The 19,244-nt window shown below is 41.1% G+C and overlaps 2 protein-coding genes across 8 annotated transcripts in view; one reads left to right on the plus strand and one right to left on the minus strand.

Moving 5' to 3' along the window:
• The first annotated feature begins 816 nt into the window (after positions 1-816).
• Positions 817-15,405, plus strand: tfg (trafficking from ER to golgi regulator). Of its 4 annotated transcripts, none has more exons than XM_008301359.1 (8): positions 817-933; positions 3,125-3,338; positions 3,521-3,604; positions 6,094-6,240; positions 7,656-7,823; positions 7,929-8,075; positions 13,976-14,068; positions 14,174-15,405. In XM_008301359.1, the coding sequence occupies exons 2-8, from the start codon at positions 3,155-3,157 to the stop codon at positions 14,578-14,580; spliced, it is 1,230 nt and encodes a 409-aa protein (XP_008299581.1). In that variant the 5' UTR covers positions 817-933; positions 3,125-3,154; the 3' UTR covers positions 14,581-15,405. The 4 variants fall into 4 exon arrangements, with proteins under 4 accessions (XP_008299581.1, XP_008299582.1, XP_008299584.1 ...); XM_008301360.1 differs by having other exon boundaries at positions 14,177-15,405; XM_008301362.1 differs by having other exon boundaries at positions 13,976-14,053.
• A 1,497-nt stretch (positions 15,406-16,902) lies between these two features.
• LOC103371890 (target of Nesh-SH3-like) overlaps positions 16,903-19,244 on the minus strand; it is a 28,174-nt gene continuing 25,832 nt past the window's right edge. For all 4 annotated transcript variants that reach the window (XM_008301366.1, XM_008301367.1, XM_008301365.1 and 1 more), the window contains 4 exons: positions 18,965-18,994; positions 18,663-18,821; positions 18,121-18,243; positions 16,903-18,037 (listed from right to left, as the gene is read on the minus strand). In XM_008301366.1, the coding sequence (XP_008299588.1) occupies positions 17,922-18,037; positions 18,121-18,243; positions 18,663-18,821; positions 18,965-18,994 (428 nt within the window). In that variant the 3' untranslated portion in view covers positions 16,903-17,921. The remainder of the gene's footprint in view (positions 18,038-18,120; positions 18,244-18,662; positions 18,822-18,964; positions 18,995-19,244) is intronic.

A 19,244-nucleotide genomic window follows, 5' to 3' on the forward strand; every position in this document is an offset into this window, starting at 1 on the left:
ACCTTTATGACACTGGTAATGGCACTAAAGAGGCCATGCAGGCAAAACTGCATTGAGATACTGCAGGAACCTAAATGCATTCAGTTGGTGATGCTTAATCCTAATTTGCACATCATATGTACATTATGTGTAGAAAAAGAGTCAAATGACACAAACACCCCATTTTATGGGAATGTGCACTGAGCCAGATGAAATAAAATCCAGACTTAACGAAGAAAATTGATACCACTATAGTGATATTCATCATCTCAGAGTGGGATATTAAGTTTTGTTATACCAACTTACACAAAGAAAGCCTGGCTATGTTGAATTTGCTTTTTAATACACTACAAGATAAGGCTGTAATCTCTTTCAAAATGTTTCCATAATTTAAACAGAATAGATCAAGAGGTGAAGGCATGAACTGTTCCAACAAACATATTTTGCTTAGAAATTTGTTCTTGTATGTTTTAAAGGAAGTAGATTTGCTTTTGCTACAGATGTGCTGATGCTGTCTCCTTCATTAAGTCTACCTCTCATAATATTTTTTTGTAAATGCAGTTAAGCAATTAAAGAAAGGTGTTGATATCTGCCTCCACTGTTGTTGTTATCATTAATATTATAATTATTAGAATCATAATAATTATTATCATTATTATTTGTACTTTCATTCAGTTCCAGAAGTACAGCTTAATTATATGAGCTATATCAAGAATAAAATATAACGAATGCTCTTCAGCTTGTTAAAATGTTAAGGTTGATCTACAATTACGGAGTCACTTTGCTCCACTTCTGCGCCTGCGCGTCGTGAATGCCACGTACTGGTTGACGTTGACAGTCTGGAGGGCACTTCCTGATGCTGCTGCCCGGCTCTAGCTAGGCTAGTTAACACATTACACTTTCACGGTTTGGGGAAACCTGTGAAATACAGCGTGGTCAAGTCGTCTGATTCAGGTAATAGACGCTCTCAGATTTGTTGTCCAGTTGTATTACGAGTTACCTTTGACCATACAGCAGTTTGTGTGCTACCACTGTCTGACTGATATGCTGCTAGTTAGCATGCTATGTAGTTAGCGCTAGCTGGCTACGCAGGGAGCTAATGCTATGCTAGCTCGCCCAAACAGGTGTCGAGACTGATTCGTAGGAACTTACTGACCAAAACATGCACTAATTTGCGAAAAACTTGTAAAAAAGGCGAGGTCGAGACTACAATAAGTTAAGATTACGCCACTTTAGGTAGCTCTGAGTGTCCATTAAAAGTAGCTATCACAAGTTGTACATGAATCCATTTTAGCCGACGTTTCAGTTTAAAGTAAAACGAAACCAGGCTATCTTACTGCAACTGTCTCAGCTGTACAATAGAAAATTGAAAATATCGTTGATTTTTACTTAGCTCGTGCTGTCTATAATGTCGCCATTGACATAACAGTATTGAAACGGCCTAACAAACGTTAGCAGTCAGAGTGAATTGCTGTTAATGGGCCACTGACAGATGACTCTGCGATTGAGTGTCTCTCACAATCAGCGCCAGCTAAGTCACCCTTTAGTGGCGTTTCAAATGTCTGATTTCGATGCCCCAGAGATTAATTTCGTGCAGCTAATCTCAGTGGAAATCAGTTTGCTTGTCGTCGCTATTCAACATCACTGCATGCTAAACGTTAGCTACCACACAATCCCTAGCATCCAGCCAATTATTCATCTGGCTAGGACAGTCAAAGCCGTAGCATTTCTGGAATTAAATTCACAGTAGAGTAACGTCCAGCTTACAACATCAGCAGGTAGCGTCATAGTTAATCCAGCTGGGGATACACACGAGCACTGATCACAGACTACCATGTTTATATGTATGTAATGCTGCAGTGTCAATGCAGGTCTGGGATTGTAAACAAAATCAATGAGATTTTGTTTATCCAGCGCGCAAATGGTCATATTCTGATTGATAATTACATCATATGAGCTCATAAGAATCACTGAATACAGCTGAAAGCTTTCTCTTATCAATATGGGTGATTTTTTTGGGTCAAAGTCTATAACGAGGTCGGTAATAGGGCACCACACACCCTGCCACTTCACCAGGTGATGTTTGACCCTTAGACTCTACAGTTAAATCAAACTGTCTGATATTGTTACCAAGGGAGACTGTTTGATTAAATCATTAAAGTTAAGAGAAAGTCTTTCCTCTTTGTCGTTGTCAGGATTTCTATAATCAAGGCAACACAGTTACAGCAAAGAGGAGCAGCTAATTTCAGCATAATCTCATCATTCTTGTTCATCTAACAAACACATTTTAATCAGAAATAAGTCTCCCAGCAGTCATTTCCCCTGACCTGTTAACCTACTTACATGCACAGTATCTTATCAGAGTCCTCATTTAGCTATCCTTATAAAACAATTTGATGTATCATGTGTTTTACTCTCTAAGATGGATCTACATGTAATTGGAAACAACTGTGAACTTTTAGCATCAAGTACAGTATATGTCATTATTTTAACTAGTAGTCTAGTGGTGCGGCTGATGCTACAACATGTAGAGTGTTTTTTTTTTTACAAACAATGCAAGAAGTTTTGTCAGTTGCCTTGCATTATGTTGTGTTACATAACGGGCCAAAGTACTTCCACACATCAGACTTGACCAAGCGTCCAAGCTTTACCTGAATTTACCTTGTTTCTGAAAATAGAGTTTCGCTGAATTTACAGGAGTTGGACTAATACATTCCTCAGCTGGCAAACAGTGTACTCTGGTGGTGCTCAAAATTCAGTTCAAAAGTACATATCATGATGACTGTCATGTCACTATTTTTCATATTACTGCTACTTATTCAGTTTCCTCCACAAATTCTTATTCAATCCCTAGAGTGGCTTATGCTGTGAAGACAAGGACATTTTCAATAACCTAATAATTTAGAAAAGATTGAAGTTATTTGTGACCTCTAAATTGTGTCATTACCCACACTCTGTTTTGTACAGTCCTGCCTGCCTAAATAAGTGCATATTACTGTACTTTTTTTTTTTAAAGGTATTTTGTTTGTTTTACTTACAGAATAGGTTTCAAATTGACATTTAGAAAGAGAGAAAAACTGTGACAGCAGGCATGTTGTTTTCTTGGCTCTATAACTATAACTACATCTCCTCTGCATCCGTTAAGTGGTGGGAGCAGAAGAGGTCGGACGGCACCATGAACGGCCAGCTGGACCTGAGCGGGAAGCTGATCATCAAAGCCCAGTTGGGCGACGACATCAGACGCATCCCTATCCATAACGAGGACATTACCTATGATGAGCTGGTGCTGATGATGCAACGTGTCTTCAGGGGCAAGCTGCAGAGTAACGACGAGGTTACCATCAAATACAAGGATGAAGGTGAGTCAGGACACAGGCAGTGGCTCGGATTCCCTCTGTGTTAGTTGCTCTCAGCTGTGAATATTAAGAAGTTTCCCAAGGTCTAGTGTGCAGTTAATGGTTGTAATCTCAACATATGCTTCTTGGGAAGTCATAATTTACTGAACAATTACACCTCTAGTCTCTCTTTTCCCGGTTTATAGATGATGACCTCATCACCATCTTCGACAGCTCTGACCTCTCCTTCGCCATCCAGTGCAGTAGAATACTCAAACTGACTTTGTTTGGTAAGACATTAAAGCCTTTTCCTTTCTGTTGTCCTTCCATAAGCATACAAGCAGTACGTGTGTTTAGTTTCAGCTGTTACAGCAGGCAGTCACTGGAGGGCAGTCCAGCTTATGTTTCACTCAACAAATCTCAGCTGTTCACTGTCCAAATAAAAGTTGTGTGCACTCCTTTTGCACTAACTTGGGGTGGAATTTCAGTGCGTCTCCTAGCACTGCTTCACCAAACAAACAGTGTGATAGATAGTAGAAGGACGTCTTCATAAAATCACACTGTGCCAGTTATACTGGTTGCTAATCTGAATTTTAAATATGTGCCACCCCACATAAGTCCACAGTTACTCACTGGTTCAGTAGCTGCATGACTTCAGGTTTAGCCCACAGAAGAAGTAATTACTCATGCCAGACAGCCAATAGGCCTCACCCTAAACATGTCAGTTGGGGCTTGGTTGCTGTCAGTAGAAATAAAGTTGTGTTGCAATTTCAGGACTAATTGCACAGAGTACATTACTGTGTCATACAGATTAGCTTTAAGAGTATAGAATGTTTTCTCTTTGGATTTTACTATTACTATGTTTATAACTTTGTTTTCACAGACATCACAATATGTTCCATTTAAAAAAACATATGCTATTAGTAATTTGTGTGTTTAATCAAAAATGGTTTATGTATCAAAGTTTTAAACTTAGACAAATATGGACAAAAAAGAAAAGCACCTACATGCAGTATTAATGTCGAGGCATATTGCTCATCAATAATTGAACTGTATTGATCAGATATGCTGCCTGGGTTTTTGTTTTTCATTCAGTTGCATGAGGCCACGTGTTCTGTACAATCTGAATCTGTTAAAATACTATAAGACTATATGAACATAGTCGTTTTCCTATTGCATATTCTAAATTTTGTTTTAGAGCCTTCTCTTTCCTGCCTGAAAATAAACACACACTCACTGTACTTTTGAATCTGTAATAACAACATGATGTTGTTCCCTTTGCTCTGCTCTCAGTTACCCTGTCGTCCTGCCACTGCTATTATTAGCCGTTTATTTTTTCTTTCTTTCTTTCTTTCTTTCTAAAAAAAAAAATACATTTTACTTCCTACAAATCAAAACTGAGTGCTGGCTCATCATCACATGTCATGACCTCACGTGGAAATTACACTCTCCAACATGTGTGAAGACTTAAAGGCAGAGAGAGTAGCTGGAATCTCATGGCGGCCTGCGTCTCAGCGCAGTGCCTCATGACCCCATGCGTCTCTGTTCAGCATTATCCACTCAGACAGAGAAACTTGTGTGAGAAAGGAATGTAGCGCGATCTCCAGTCTCACATTTATTCTTTTGCAGTGGAAATTTCGATCCTCAGTCAATTTGCAGCAGGAAGAAAAGCGTTGGAAATAGTTCGAGGTGCCCATGTGATGCAGGTCACATAGGGTTGAAGATTGTGCAGAACTGTGTCCTGTGTTTCCTGCACGTTAACAGGGTTCTGTGTCATGTCAATAAGTAGGTGCAACAAACCAGTGCCCTTTCTTCTAGTGTTGCCAACTCCACTATTAGTTAAATGCTTAGCTGGCAGGGTGTGGTGATGGTGATGGAGCTCACAGTTTCTGTTGATCTGGCTGCTGCTCTGAATGGCTCTGTGGAATCAACCGTGTGATAGATGATCCCTGTAATCCCAGGTATTTACAGTGTGGAGCCAACAGAATTGAGACAGATCATCATTCATAACATGCACCTATTTAGTGTAGCGCTACTAACTTTTCCAAACCATCGAAGCGCAAAATTCAGGCATCCACTGTGTTTATTTTACATTATGCTGATGTTACATTAATATGGAGTGTTGTATTGATCTGATAATCTGCTGAACATTTTGACTGTCAGTCATTATTTATTAGTGATATATTTCCAGTCCAATGATTTTGAATGTTTGCATAGAAGCCCCAACATTTTGCTGCAATATGAAGATCACATAACAGTGTATTGTTAGCTATTAGCCCGTTTAACACTTTTATTTTTAATCAGTCTGTAGGCACTCAAGTGTTTTTGGGGGTGTGAGCCTACGCTTCTTGGTATTCCTGCCACATTAAGGTTTGTTTTTCCATCTGCCGGGCTGTTGACACGTTCCTGCACAGTCTAAACAAGATATTCCAGAGTCAGTGGCTGTGACTCACATCTAGATCATAATCTGTGTCAACAAGCAGTTCAAGCTTAAGACGGCAAATGGGAAATGATTGTAATTAATGAGATATAGACTCAGCAGTGTGCTAAATTGTCCCTGTAATAAGGGTGTGAGCTACTAGGGGATTGCTGTATTCTGTAAAAGCGCACAAGAGTGTCGTTCTGTCCAACACCTGTCCTAAAATGAACACACAACCAGAGTACGCCATGCTGAGATGGAGAAGTGTTTGACTTTGCTGGACCCGTTCCCCAAATAAAAATGAAGGATTTGTTTGATTTGCTCACTTGGGGATCCCTCTTCTCATTTTATTATCTGCAGTGAATGGTCAGCCGCGGCCTTTGGAATCCAGTCAGGTGAAATATCTGCGCAGGGAGCTCATTGAGCTCAGGAATAAAGTCAACAACCTCCTTGATAGCCTGGAGCCCCCCACAGAGCCTGGTCTGGCTGCTACAGCACCGGATAGTGGTAAGCATGAATTAGAGCAGCTGATATTAGCTCATTGCAGATGTTGTCAGGTATGAAGCATGAAATTGCATTACAGAAACTCAACCTTACACTGTTGCATAGTTGTTTTCCACTGACAGGCTTTCCACAGTAAAATGTGCCAAATCTGTGTCTTTTTATAACATGCTGTAATAATATAAGGATTTCTTGTGATGTTTATGTGTTTGAAGTGAAAGACATTCGGCACTCAAATATCAATTTCAGTATTCAATTGAGTATGTTATTCATATAGTGTTAGATCATAACATGTCATTTCAGGCCACTTCACAGAGCAAGGTCAAGATCTTGCAGCTCTATAGAGACCTCAAAAATCCATTTCTTTGGGTTTCAGTGCATTTATACTTTGTTATTTCACAAGTCAGTTGCAGTCTTTCCCTACTGGTATTTAAATAGTTCAACGTAAGCATTCTTTATTTCTGCCTTGGCATGTAAAACACTTTGGATAATTGTGCACAAATATGCAATTTGAAAATTAGTTGCCACCTCTTTATTCACATCAGTGTATCAACAGTGATTCTTGATGTGATGTCTCCTGTTTTGTTTTTGTGTGCCATGTTGTTTTTTAAATCTCAAACCGTGTATGTTTTGTCTCTTATTCTCACTGATGTGGATAACGTGACCTCCTTAACAAATCACAGTATTCCACAGTCTCATTGCCAGAATTGTAAGAGCAGCATCCCACAAAGACTGGCACCAGACTGAGACAGTTTACAAGACTCAGTAACTGGTGGAATAATTTAATACATTTTTTAAAAGAGTATTTGTCTGCAATTACACACTGAATTTGTTGCATACTGCATACATACTGGTTCAGTCCAGTATGATTGCGGTCACTCTCCCTCACGTTTGCGCATGTCAAGCAAAAACAGGCCTTTCCCTAATAATCATAGCTGAGACCAAAGCATTTATATGAGGAACATGTGAAGTCATATTTTAGCATAGTCGTAGGTTGCTGCATTAAAACAGTTTTTTTTTTTTGTGCCACATTCTCTCTTTTAGCTTTAGGCAACTTTTTATTTCTCATCTCTCCTGAACAAATACGTTCTCATATGCAGTTTTCCTGGAAACAAGGACGCGATCTTTAGTTTGCAGTCAAGCACCATGCTGAGACAACAGGTGGATTTGATTTTTGAGTCAAATGCGAGAGAATAATCAAGGTCTTTTATGAGGGTTTGGCAGTGTTCATTTTTAAACGGTGAACTTTGTGAGGAACACTCAAACCGTCATCCCTCTTATATGACATGTTTGTGTTCGTGGTGTAATAACAAGCCTGTTTATAATTGACTCAAAATGTTGCATGCATGCGTTGCATTATCGCCACATGTTCGCTTTACCTTTGCTGTAACTTTTTATTTTTTTCTCGCTGTGTTTCCTAGAATCAGTGGATGGACGTGAAGGCAAAGTTGTGGCAGCAGACCCCACAGTGAAACATGCTACTCCAGTCAGTGCAGCCAGCATGTCTGCCTTCGACCCATTAAAAAACCAGGACGAGGTCAGCAAGAATGTCATCTCCGCTTTCGGCCTGAGCGAGGACCAGGCTCCAGGTAGTGCACATTATACAACCGCATAAGATGGAGTGTTCCTTTCATGTCATCGTGTGGCTGTAAAGTATTTATGCGACCCCTGAACGTCTGTTTCCATCTGAGCAGCTCCCCCAGCGGTCGCACCAGAGGAGCGTTCAGGAACCCCTGACAGCATTGCTTCCTCCTCATCTGCAGCACCTCAGCCAGGAGTGCCCCCCCAGCCACAGGCTCCCTATGCTGCAGTACAGCAGGGACCCCCAGCCGGCATGGATGGTGAGACACACACATCCACTGTACTAAAGAGTGTCTGTCTAAGAAAGTAAGCACGCTGGCATCGTGTCCTAATAAGCGCAGGGAGTCAGAGATCCTGCAGTGTGGTGGTTAAACAATTACACATTTTACAGCTACGCTTTTAAATGGGATGTTTTTCCATCGTTGCCACCAAAGCAGCTTTACTAAAATGTCACACTCTGGTGAGTCGGCCAGTTTGAAAGCTGATCCAAGATTGTTTGTATGAAAAATTAAAGTAAATGAAAGTTTATTTGTATCGCACCATTCTACATTAGATATCACATTGTAAGAATAAAAGATAAAATTCCTGGAAAACCACACAACTGCCACCTTATTAGGCACACTTTGATTAAAAAAAACAAATGAGATTTAAGATAACACACCTAACAATCCTACTGTCTCGTAATTTGTTGTTTCAGGAGTGATAAACTTTGATTCTCATATTGGAGGATGTTGTCTGTAGGGTTGTTTTTCCTTCAGTGTTGATATTTACAGTGAAGATGTTTGTGTTATTTAGCCTACTCTTATCAGTAAAAACAGGGAACGGAGAAAACACCCATGCAGCCGCTGCCTCGGTCACCACAGTCCTGCTCCTGAACCAATCACTCGTGTAATTAAGCAACACAAAAGCCTCTAAAGTAGGAATATTCCACCAACCCCTGCTCTGTTACCGTCGTGTCTTGTCGATTTAATTTCATTATTTGCTTTTATCGCTCAGCTGACTTTTCTTCCTCCTTTCATCCTGCCAGCGATCTGTAATATATTAGATTAGGTGGATGTTAATGGAGTAGAAGAAAACAGCTCAGATCTTAACAGAACAAATGGAGAGAAACTGAGAAAATTATGCCGCAAGTAATTCAAATTAAAAGAACAAATTGAGGGTATTGCACCGATGAAATGTACCGTGTCTTCATTTTGATTTACATTGACATATGTTTTCCATCTCCAAATTCACAGTTTGTAGTGTGAGCTCGTTTCCTTTTTTGGCAATCAGATCCAGTCTCTCGGTAACGCAGCAGGCTTCTTTGAAAGAGAAATGATCCTTGAGTTGCACCATGGTGTAATCTTAAACACAGCGTAAACAAGGCCGTCCACGGAATTAACATTTATCTCACTCAGAAGCTTTATCGCAGCTCTCCCTCGTGTACATTCTTTAACATCCACATGTTCGATTCCAAACCAAAGGTCTTAGATGAAGATAAATGAACAAAAGATGAGGCAGTATGTTGGAAAAACGATCCCAGACAGTGTCCACACAGGTTCAGCCACAGAGGTGAAGCATTTTGTGTTGTTTCCCACATCGCTGTGAGCGTGTTGGATTGTTTTTAACTTGTGGTTTGGCCCAGATTGATGCAGAGGCCACTGGAGCAAAGAAATACGCTTCATGTTGCACCCTGTGAGAGCTGTAATTTGCTCTCTGAGCAGTCGCACCGCTGACTCCTGAGCACACCTGCAGCACCGAGGAGCAGCCCACATGTTGTATGACTATTTCCATTTAACTGGTGGTTTGTGGTTTGGCCTGGTTGTGGCAGACCTATCAACAGGGCTTAGTAAATGTTTAGTTGGTCCAGGAGGAGGTTTTATTCACTCACTGGGTTATGAAGCGATACACCATGTTGCTCACAAACTAAACAGGAAAGCCATTCATGTTGTTTTCTCTAGTCAGTTAAGTAACTTGTTCTTACAGACTCTGCCTTGTTTTCGAGAACTTGATGTGGTGACGTAGGGATGCCATCGTGGAGGTCTTTGGACAATCAGTTCAAGCTGTGCATGAGTACCCAAATTGGCAGCCTAGCTTAGCGTGCTGCACGGAATGAGAGGGCAGGTTTTTTGTGTAGATTTTACTGCTTAGTAATGGTTCCAAGTTGCTGTATCAACATGATACTGTATTTCTGTTGATGGTTGCAGGCACATACCGTATCTGCTAGTCTGAAGCATAGTAGTATTACAAAATAACCAACAGTGTTATGAACCTACTGACAGATCTGATTAACCAAATGTACTGGACACACCTCTGGCCAAAGCAAGGTCTGTGATAGGATAGCGTGTCAGAACTAGTTAGCAAACAGGCAGAGAAGTTGTGATTGTCAAGAAAGATTGTTGATATTTAGCTCAATTGCATATTCAGATAGCATGGACATGATGAAGATGAAGTAGCGGTGGCTGTTATTTCAGCTTGTCAGACACAAATTTAATAAAAATTTAGTAATACATCACCTTGTATTATATACCCAAAACAGGCTACAGTGACGTCCACAGACAAAAAAGTGAAACGTTTACCTTGTGCCACTCCTGAAGGACGGTAAAAAACAGACTTCACTAAACTTGCGGAAAAAAAAGAGAGACAAGGCAACAACACTGTCAATCCTAGGATCACTGTGTTGTGTAAAAAAAGTTTTAGTAGAACTGTATTGTAATAATGTAAATAATGATTTTATAGAATAAATCATGCTAATTATCATTTAGTTAATTCTTGCTTCCAACAACAAACTTTGAACAAAACTGATGGTGTTGCTGCTGGGTATATCTGATGTGGCTCTGGAGGTACCTCATATAAAAACCTTCTAAACATGTCTAGGTCATGTACTGTATGCAGGTAGTTAGCGGTGTGCAGGACTTTGATTTAGTTGACAGTAACTGTGCCTAAGTTCATGAGGTTTTTCTTCTGTACCCAGCTGCACTTTGGCCTCTCTGTGCAGGAGACAAGAAACAGATCATTTCCCCACAGAGTAAAGAATCACTGTTACACACACTGTGTGAGATACCATCCTGCAGTCTTGTCGCAGATTCTTAGATTCATCTCCAAGATGGCAACAAACAGGCTTCTTATCCGTTCCTTAGAGTTTCCTTGTTTCTTTTCTTACGTCCAAGGCTGCAGATGGTTGGCACACAAATACAGTAAACTGGATCCTGTGCCGTCTCCTCTCCCAGTCGACCCTTTCCTCACTCTCTGACCTCAGATTATTCTCATCTCTGGTTGCAGAATGCTAGTATGACAGCATTAAGGCAAATCAGAACAGCCAGTCTTGGCATGAAAATATATAGAAGGTGAGATTAGACGCCAACTGAGCATGTGTGGCCTTTAAAAGGTAGCCTTAAGCACACTTTTAATGTAAGAGTAGGTTACCTGTTACCGTAAGAATGCTGCTAACAAGATCCATAAGCAGATGGTAAAGATTTCCCCGTGTTGCCTGATGCTGATGGACCCTTGGCAATAAATGTACATCTGTGCATGAAAGAAAGAAACCGTACACACATGCGTAGTAACAGCAGCTCAGACAGTTGCACGGAGCTCCATATCAGATGGGCAGACATGTGTTCGGTGAAAATGTTTATTTAAAATTAGAACGTTGTTCTCATGACTCCTTCTTAAGGCATGCGGAGAGGTCAGCAGGACTGCAGCCAAATGCTTTCTTATTCCAGTGAAAAGCTACCTGCTCGCTGTCTTCAGTCATATCTTTGTCCCTGATGACTGACCTCTTGGCTTACACTGCAGTGAAATGAACCCCAGGGCTAAAGAGGTCTAACAGCCACGCAACCTTCCATCTCTCTTACATAACACTCATGATGGATTACAGACACGGAGAACAGGAGAAGACGCCAATTTCACACACATGCCTCCTCAAACAATAAAGGCCATAATGTTCATGTTAAGGGAGATACCAGATGGTTGCCACATCACTTGAGCGTTTATAAAAAGACACCGAGGAGGTGCACTGTTCCTAGATGAGTATGTAGTTGTCAAGTGTCTCCCAGACCTGTGCAGACACTGTGAGAAGTTTTTGTCTGCCAGGACACTGGGCCCGAGCAGCTGAGACTATACAGTAAATCTATGTTCCAGCATTTCCTTGAGAACTGTAATAGTGTTTGTAGTGTGTTGAATTATGAAGAATTGGAGATTTTCAATAACATGTAGCTACATGGAGCGCGTTGAGGTCGACACATACAGAATAGTTTGATAAGAGTCTCCTTTAAAATTTTGCTTTGTCCTAAATTCTCGAAAACTATAATATCAGCTCTCCCAAAAGTCAGCACAAGTTTTTCCCAGCGCTTTGAAAACCAGCAATCCCTGATGCAGCCCTCTTTCATTACGCCTTCTCTCTTTGTGCTTTGCATGTGTTGTCAGCCCAATTATTATGCCATGCAGGAGATTTAAGGGTGAGATTTAGGCCTTGTTAGGGGGAACTATAGTTTTGCCAAGTCTTGCTGAATACTTTTAATGGAAGATTTCTTGAGGAAAACAACAAACTTTCTACATTTTTAAGGCAGACAAAGATGTGCAATGTTGGCACTGTTGAAGATTTATTCCTGTTTACTGGTCATACTACCCTAAAAGTGATGAACATGATGCTCCATGTTTTTTTGGAAATTCTTTAAGAATTACCATTTAGAGCACATAGCTGAGATGACTGGACTTGTGAACACGGTGGGGACTGTTCTCCATCTGTGCACGTAGGCAGCGTGGCCTGGTAAAGTCAAAGTTATTCAAAGTGCTGCAGGAAGTCACCGTCTGCAAACACAGACATGTCTGGTGGTGCACGACATCCTTGTTGTGATGCAGGAATATTACTTTTGTCTGCATGCCTATAGCATGTTTATGTCTGCTCAGGCATCCGCATGCTGCCGTGTCGCCCAAAGCCAAACCTTACTGTAATGCGCCAAAGAGATTACCTACAAACAGTTATATTAAAGAGGCTGCAGCTGTTATCATTCAAAGCAGTTATTCTACCCAGATGCACAGGTGTTTCCATGACGATACTGGCACCCCATTTACACTTAGTCTCACGTGTGTCTGGGGAGTATTAGACGCTATTGGATCTCAAAAAAGCCAAGTTTAAATGCAAACAAGAGACTTTCAAGATGTTGAAAATGTGTAAATAAACGCTTCCACCTCTCTGAGGCGCATCGATCATCTTTATTCCTCTCAAACGCGACTACGTCAGTGAGAGGCCTGCGGAGGTAGCCTGCTGATAACGGCGGTTAAAGTTACACGATTACGCTGAAATTAGCTGTCGAAAAGATGCTCCAGATGTTGTGGGGATTGTCTGATCTTGATCAGTGTAACTCCTGAATAATCTGTAAGGGCGAGGGAGCAGCGGGAGAGAGAGCCAGAGAAGACAATAAAACGTTTGTCTCGCCTGTAGTGAATAATATTCATGTGTATTGCTATATGATTTATGTATATGCTAGTGTTAATTAAGAACTGGCGCTAACTGTTTGGATCTGAGTGTTGATTGGCAATTCTGGAAATATCGACATTTTTTGCACCTTCTCAGTCTCTGCAGCGCCCCTTGTATTTATATACTGAACCTGTACGTTTGTTTACATACAACTGCGCCTCATATGTACATTTTGCTCCACTTAAGAAATTACAGCTTCGTAAATGTTCAGCAAAGTGCAGTATCCAGATGTGCAAACTGAGTTACTCTGTTTTTGTAGTGTTCCTAATCCACAAAATCAGCTATCCTTACAACAATAAGCTATATCATTGTTTTCACAGGTTACACTAGTGCATATTATTTACTATATTTTTGTTTGCATATTTTTTTACTGGACTTAAAGAAAATACACTGGAATGCAATGGAGAGGATTACTGCCTAATTTTGTTGCAAAGGTTGCAATGACAGTATAAAACAATTCTGTTCTAAATAGTTGTTAGCCAAACAGCTTCAATGCGCAAGTTCCTGTCAGTCCTGAAGGAGGACAGACCTCGATTTGTTTGTAGCCCTGAAAAATCAAGACGCTGTTAAACTGCATCTGGAATTTCTCTCTATACACGATACTCCTAAGTGTAAATGAGGATGGATGTAGTGAGTAGTGGCTCATATTGGTGTTAGTATCTAACTGTTGTGTACTGATGAGGTTTGTCCCTCCCTCTCCAGGTCAGGTGTACCAGCAGTACCAGGCTCCAGGTGGATACCCGCCTCAGCAGCCAGGCGCCCCACCGCAGCAGCAGTACGGTATGCAATACCCTGGTAAGAATAAAACTGATAAAAAAGAAAGAACAGGTAGCTGGTGTGTTATGACATGGATGTGTTTCATCTCTAGAGTGAATTGACGAGACTCCCTTCCTCTCTCAGCAGGATACAGTCCCCAGCCTGGAGCTCCTCAGCCCGGCCCTCCACAGCCGCCGCAACAGCAGCAGTTTCAGAACTACGCTCCTCCCTCCTCCCAGGCTCCGGCCCCTGGGCAGGCCCCAGCTCCAGGCTTCCAGGGTGGGCAGCAGCAGCCCCATCCATCTCAGGGAGCCCAGCAGTATCCACCAGGAGCCTTCCCTGCCCAAAACTATACCTCCCAGGCCTCCCAGCCTGCTAACTACAGCATGCCGCCCAGCTCCCAGCCCGCCTCAGGGTACCAGCCCCGCCCAGGATATACCCCGCCGCCAGGCAGCACTGTCACCCCTCCACCCGGAGCTGCTAACCCGTATGCCCGCAACCGCCCCCCTTACGGCCAGGGCTACACTCAGCCAGGCCCTGGATACCGGTAAAAGAGGATGTTACTGGTCCTCACGCACCCCTAAACCCCCTATCCTATATGTGGCTCCAACTGTTTGGAGTGGGTGCAGGTGACGGGTTTACTGCCCTGCATCCCCCCTCCCACCCCTCGTACAAATATCAAGTCCAAATATGAAACAAGCAACCCCCCCTTCAGTCTGATGGTTAGTGTTTGTACACTGTCTCTCCAACATACCACTCTGTTCTGGCCCTGGTGTTTGCTCCTTGTGTTATTTTTTTCCCCCTCTTTCTCCCGTCACCTCCACTGTCTGCTCCGCCCTCTTGTATCCGTCATTGTATGAAAATGTAACCAGTCTGTATGCACACACCTGGGAGACCAAAACAGGCTGTTGCACAAACTGTTTATTGTCCTTTCAATGGTAACGCTTCATTTTGCGAGAGATCGGCAACCATTCTGCATTTGCGACAAACATCTCTGCGTAGATGCTTTGATAGGACACTATCTCGATGAAAAGTTACCCCTTTGTCGTTTTTTTTTTTGTTTGTTTTTTTCTTTATTTGATCAATTTCACCACCATGTCGGTATTAATGATGTGTCGATGAAACTGCCCCATGTTGGGAACACTAGCTAAGTGATGGCTTATGGGAGGTGCACATCCCTATGTCATGAAGAAGGCTTCTTTTCTTTAGCTTCTTATATCACCTCCAGTAAAGCTTGCTATTCCTTTCTCTCTTTATCTTATCACTGGTTTTTACTAATATATCAAATTGAATTCCACCTTCAAGTGAGATTAGTTGTTTATGTATAAACTGTAACATTTTTTTTTTCTTGAACCTAATAAATGATTGAGACCCAGTTGGAGTCCCTAATCTTTTTGTTTTGATATTGCGTTTCTCTTGGCACCACGTTGTCTTGCTGTCTTTGCCTCAAAGCTCTCCCTCGCTGTGGTTTGTGAGTTCATGTCTCTGTTAAGTTTGGCTTGCCTCTTCCTCTTCTCCCCCACCCGGATTTGGAAAACTGTGGTAATGCTGGTATTCTTATTTTGTTTTCCTGCCTGTGGGTTGTGGTTGGCTGGGACATGTGGCAGGGGAGTATGTGGTTGGTCTTTCTTGTCAAACTGTCTTACAAAGTGAGAAGAACTGAGCACACAAGGTTATTAAAGATAATTTAGAAAAGAGTGTATAACAGTGTTCTCTACCTCGTCTGGGCCAAATTGAAATCACTCTTTAGATGTTTGTCCACAGTCGATGGTCTGTAATAACAACAGTTAGTATAATGTTGGGGATTTATTAAACTGGGTTCATGCATTCAGAGGTTGATGCATGCGTATTTGCTGACAACATTGCCGCTATTCACATTTATAGTCCAGCCCCTAAAAATTCACCAGATTTTTTTCTTTTTACAAAAATAAAACTTGGAAGCATTTCGTTGCTTGGACTACAGGGGAAATACTCCCACACAGAGACACAAATATGTCTCTACAGACAGGAAATAAAAGAAACCAATGTTTTAATCTTATTAGGAAGCAAGGGACTATTGGTTTATATATGGTTTACATCATTTTAATTGAGGTTTTGTGCTTTCAAACAAGCATAGTTTGTGAAATGATCCAGAATGTGACGATGCTGGTCAAAATACTGCAGTACCTTTGGAGAGTATAGTTACATCAAAGTAATTTTAAGGCAAAAAGAAATTTTATGGAAACAACTTATTAATATTTAACTGATACACAGAGATGAGATTTTAGGGGTTAACTCTGTAACTGGAGAGGGACTTTAAACAGTTGGTACTGTCGTGGGTCAGCTTTGTTAAAGGAGGAAACACAGCGAACCTGAGTTTCCAAAAGGCACAAAATCCACCGCCCCTCAGCACAGCTAAAACCCACTAACAAGTACCTCATTTGCTCTGTTTAAATAACAGTTGTCATTTTTACATAGTTTTATGAACTGGACTATTTCCTGGCAGGGACTAGTAACTTTCCTGGAGTCACCAGTGGTTGCCAGGAAACGACTGGTCCTACTAGGTGTAGCTAGCTGGGCACAAAACCCCTTTTTAAAATGGAGAATTGGGAATTTTTGTACACTTTGTACAAATAAATTAATAAGATACATATTACTTTGTGAGTTTTTGGGGTGCTGGCAGGCGGATTTTGTTGACAACAGCAGGCCAGATTCTGTCTGTCTGTCTGTCTGTCTGTCTGTCTGTCTGGTCTTTGTGCTAAGCTATATTACTCTCACACCTTTAAAAGGACAGCACAACAATCATCTTACCTTATGTACCTCACAACAAGAGAACGGTTTTAGCACAACTTAACTATTTTTTTCAATAACCATAAAAGCTACTAAAAATCAGCAAGTATTTAAACAAGATTTATTACTGAAAACATAAACAACATATCAAAAAACTGCCGTCATGAAAGATGTGAAAAAAATAATTATTTCCAATGACTCTTTGCTTAGTTAAGCTCAAAACCATAAGTTATTCTGCTTGTCCAATTCCCACATTGAATCTTGAGTCTTTTTTTTTTTTTTTCAAATATATATTTATTCTTTTTTGTAAAATACACAACAAGACTGCATGGGCATTAAAAATACAACAAACTTTGGCTTCCAAATGGCCCTATAGAAATGTTAGGCTCAACCTTTGGCTTTCTTACAACTGATGAACTATTTGGCTAAAGCTGTTTTGTCTTTTACCTGAAATGTATCAAACTATATGATCCCTGGTAAACGTATTGTTTTTCAAACCATATACATATATGAACAAAAGTTTAATACTGTGCAAACTGCAACTGCTAATACTCCCTTAGGGCCAGCAGAAGGTCAATTCTGCATGTCTGTGTGTACTCGTATTTTACACAGTCCAAATGTACAATGAACATATGATTGGCACCTTTCTGTATGCACATGACCAATGTGTGTGCTCACTGACATGCAAGTATTGGGAACATTTTTATACTTTCTCATCTCAAAAGCCCAAGAACACACAGAATATTCAATAACCTTGATAAATATTATCATACAAGTTATTACACTTTGGGAGCCAGCTTCCCAACATTTTCTCTGATTACTGTATATTCAACATTTTGGTTCACTCAAACTCCTGCTTTCGTCCGTCTGTTTGTGACGTTTTTGATAAATAGAGAAATTAAGTTGTTACAAATGTACTCGAGAGTTCTGTGACACCTAATAGTCCTGTAACGGTTCACACCCGGGAAAGGAGGGTGTGTTCAAACAGACAGAGCCATCTACAGTGTCCATGGTAACATAAAAGAAAGGCCCACCTCCCTTCAGGCCTACTCAGGCGTCTTTGATGCCCATCTTCTTCTTCAACACTGAGGAAGTCATCTTCCTGGACAGCCCTGTGGGGTTTCTACCACTTCCCAGGTATGGGCGTGCCACACTCGTACCAGCCTACATAAGTCACATGTGACTTCCCTCCTATCTCTCCGAAGCTTACAGGCTCCTGTCTCAGCGCTCTGTAGAAGCCTGACACAAAGACAGAGGACAGATGAGCATCTAAGAAAAAAACTCCAGATGAACATTTAACGGCTGTAAGCAAACCAAAATACCTGGCCTGCTCGGTAGCTGGTCAGCAAACATCTGGGTGCCGGTCCGGCCGTCGAGGAAGGAGTCCACAAACTGACAGTGGTCCTCACCGTGCCCCGTCTGATCGCCAATGTTGTAAAATTTCCCTACAGAGATGACATGAATTAATATTTAGGTAGTCAGACCAATCAAGCAAAGAGTTCTGAAGAACATAAAATTGGTCAGAAAATGGTCAAACCGCAGTCACTTTTCAAGATCAGTAATGCATTTTCACAGGTTTTTCTAGCAGATTTGTGTCCAGTGTTTTCTCTAATGCCATAGTATGTTTGAAGTACCTGCTAATGATAGTGATTGGATAAACAGGTTTATTAAAAAGGCTCATTCTATGACTAGTTTGACTCCACATTCATTACTAATCATCCCTTCTTTGCAGGATTGGAATTTGTAATTCACAGTTCTCTACCTAAAACACTAAAGAACTGACATTTTGCAGATAATGTTTTACAAGTGAGTTCTAAGTTACAGCTGGTCCCCACTTGCGTCACTCATTTCAGTGTGTAAATACCATTAAGCGAGTCGCTCAGGTAGATCTTGTATCTCAAGGAGTTGCACAGCTGGATGCCCACAAACTTTCGGTACCAAGTTCTCTTTACATACTGCTTCCCACTGCATTCAGAGTACGCGTCGGATTTAAATGGAAACTGAGTCCAGATGGCATCTTTGCCTGTGAGGGAATAATTTAAAGCGAGGATTTAATATACAGTTTTTGGCATGTATGAGCAGAATCTCCGCTTCTAAAGGTTCATGAAGGTTCATTCACAATAGCCGAAGCTGACTGAAACATTTTGATGAGAGGAAAATACTCACCTGAAACATACTCGCTCACTCGTGGATCAGCTATAATAGGAAGGAAAAGTTGAAATGAGTAACAACATCAAAACAATGCAAATTTAACACACAGTCGTGAGATGTCTTGAAATAAACTTGTATTAGAGCCTGTTTGGCATCGTATTTACAGTTTTCAACCAGAAAAGACTGGGCTTTGATTGCAAAAGGGCAGGAGGCCAATTAAGCAAAGCAGTCCCCTCTCAGTGTTGTCATTGTGAGGTAAAACATAACATCTGAATAAAACAGAGACATACTTCAG

This window comes from Stegastes partitus, unplaced genomic scaffold, assembly GCF_000690725.1.
Source record: "Stegastes partitus isolate 25-593 unplaced genomic scaffold, Stegastes_partitus-1.0.2 Scaffold1666, whole genome shotgun sequence".
NCBI classification, from domain to species: Eukaryota; Metazoa; Chordata; class Actinopteri; family Pomacentridae; genus Stegastes; species Stegastes partitus.

What these genes read in the sequence shown, in the direction of transcription:
- tfg (XM_008301359.1), top strand. Translation starts at nt 3,155, where the DNA reads ATGAACGGCCAGCTGGACCTGAGCGGGAAGCTGATCATCAAAGCCCAG. An exon ending in CATCAAATACAAGGATGAAG is followed by an intron (nt 3,339 to 3,520) that starts GTGAGTCAGGAC and finishes CCCGGTTTATAG; the next exon opens with ATGATGACCTCATCACCATC. An exon ending in GAGCGAGGACCAGGCTCCAG is followed by an intron (nt 7,824 to 7,928) that starts GTAGTGCACATT and finishes CCATCTGAGCAG; the next exon opens with CTCCCCCAGCGGTCGCACCA.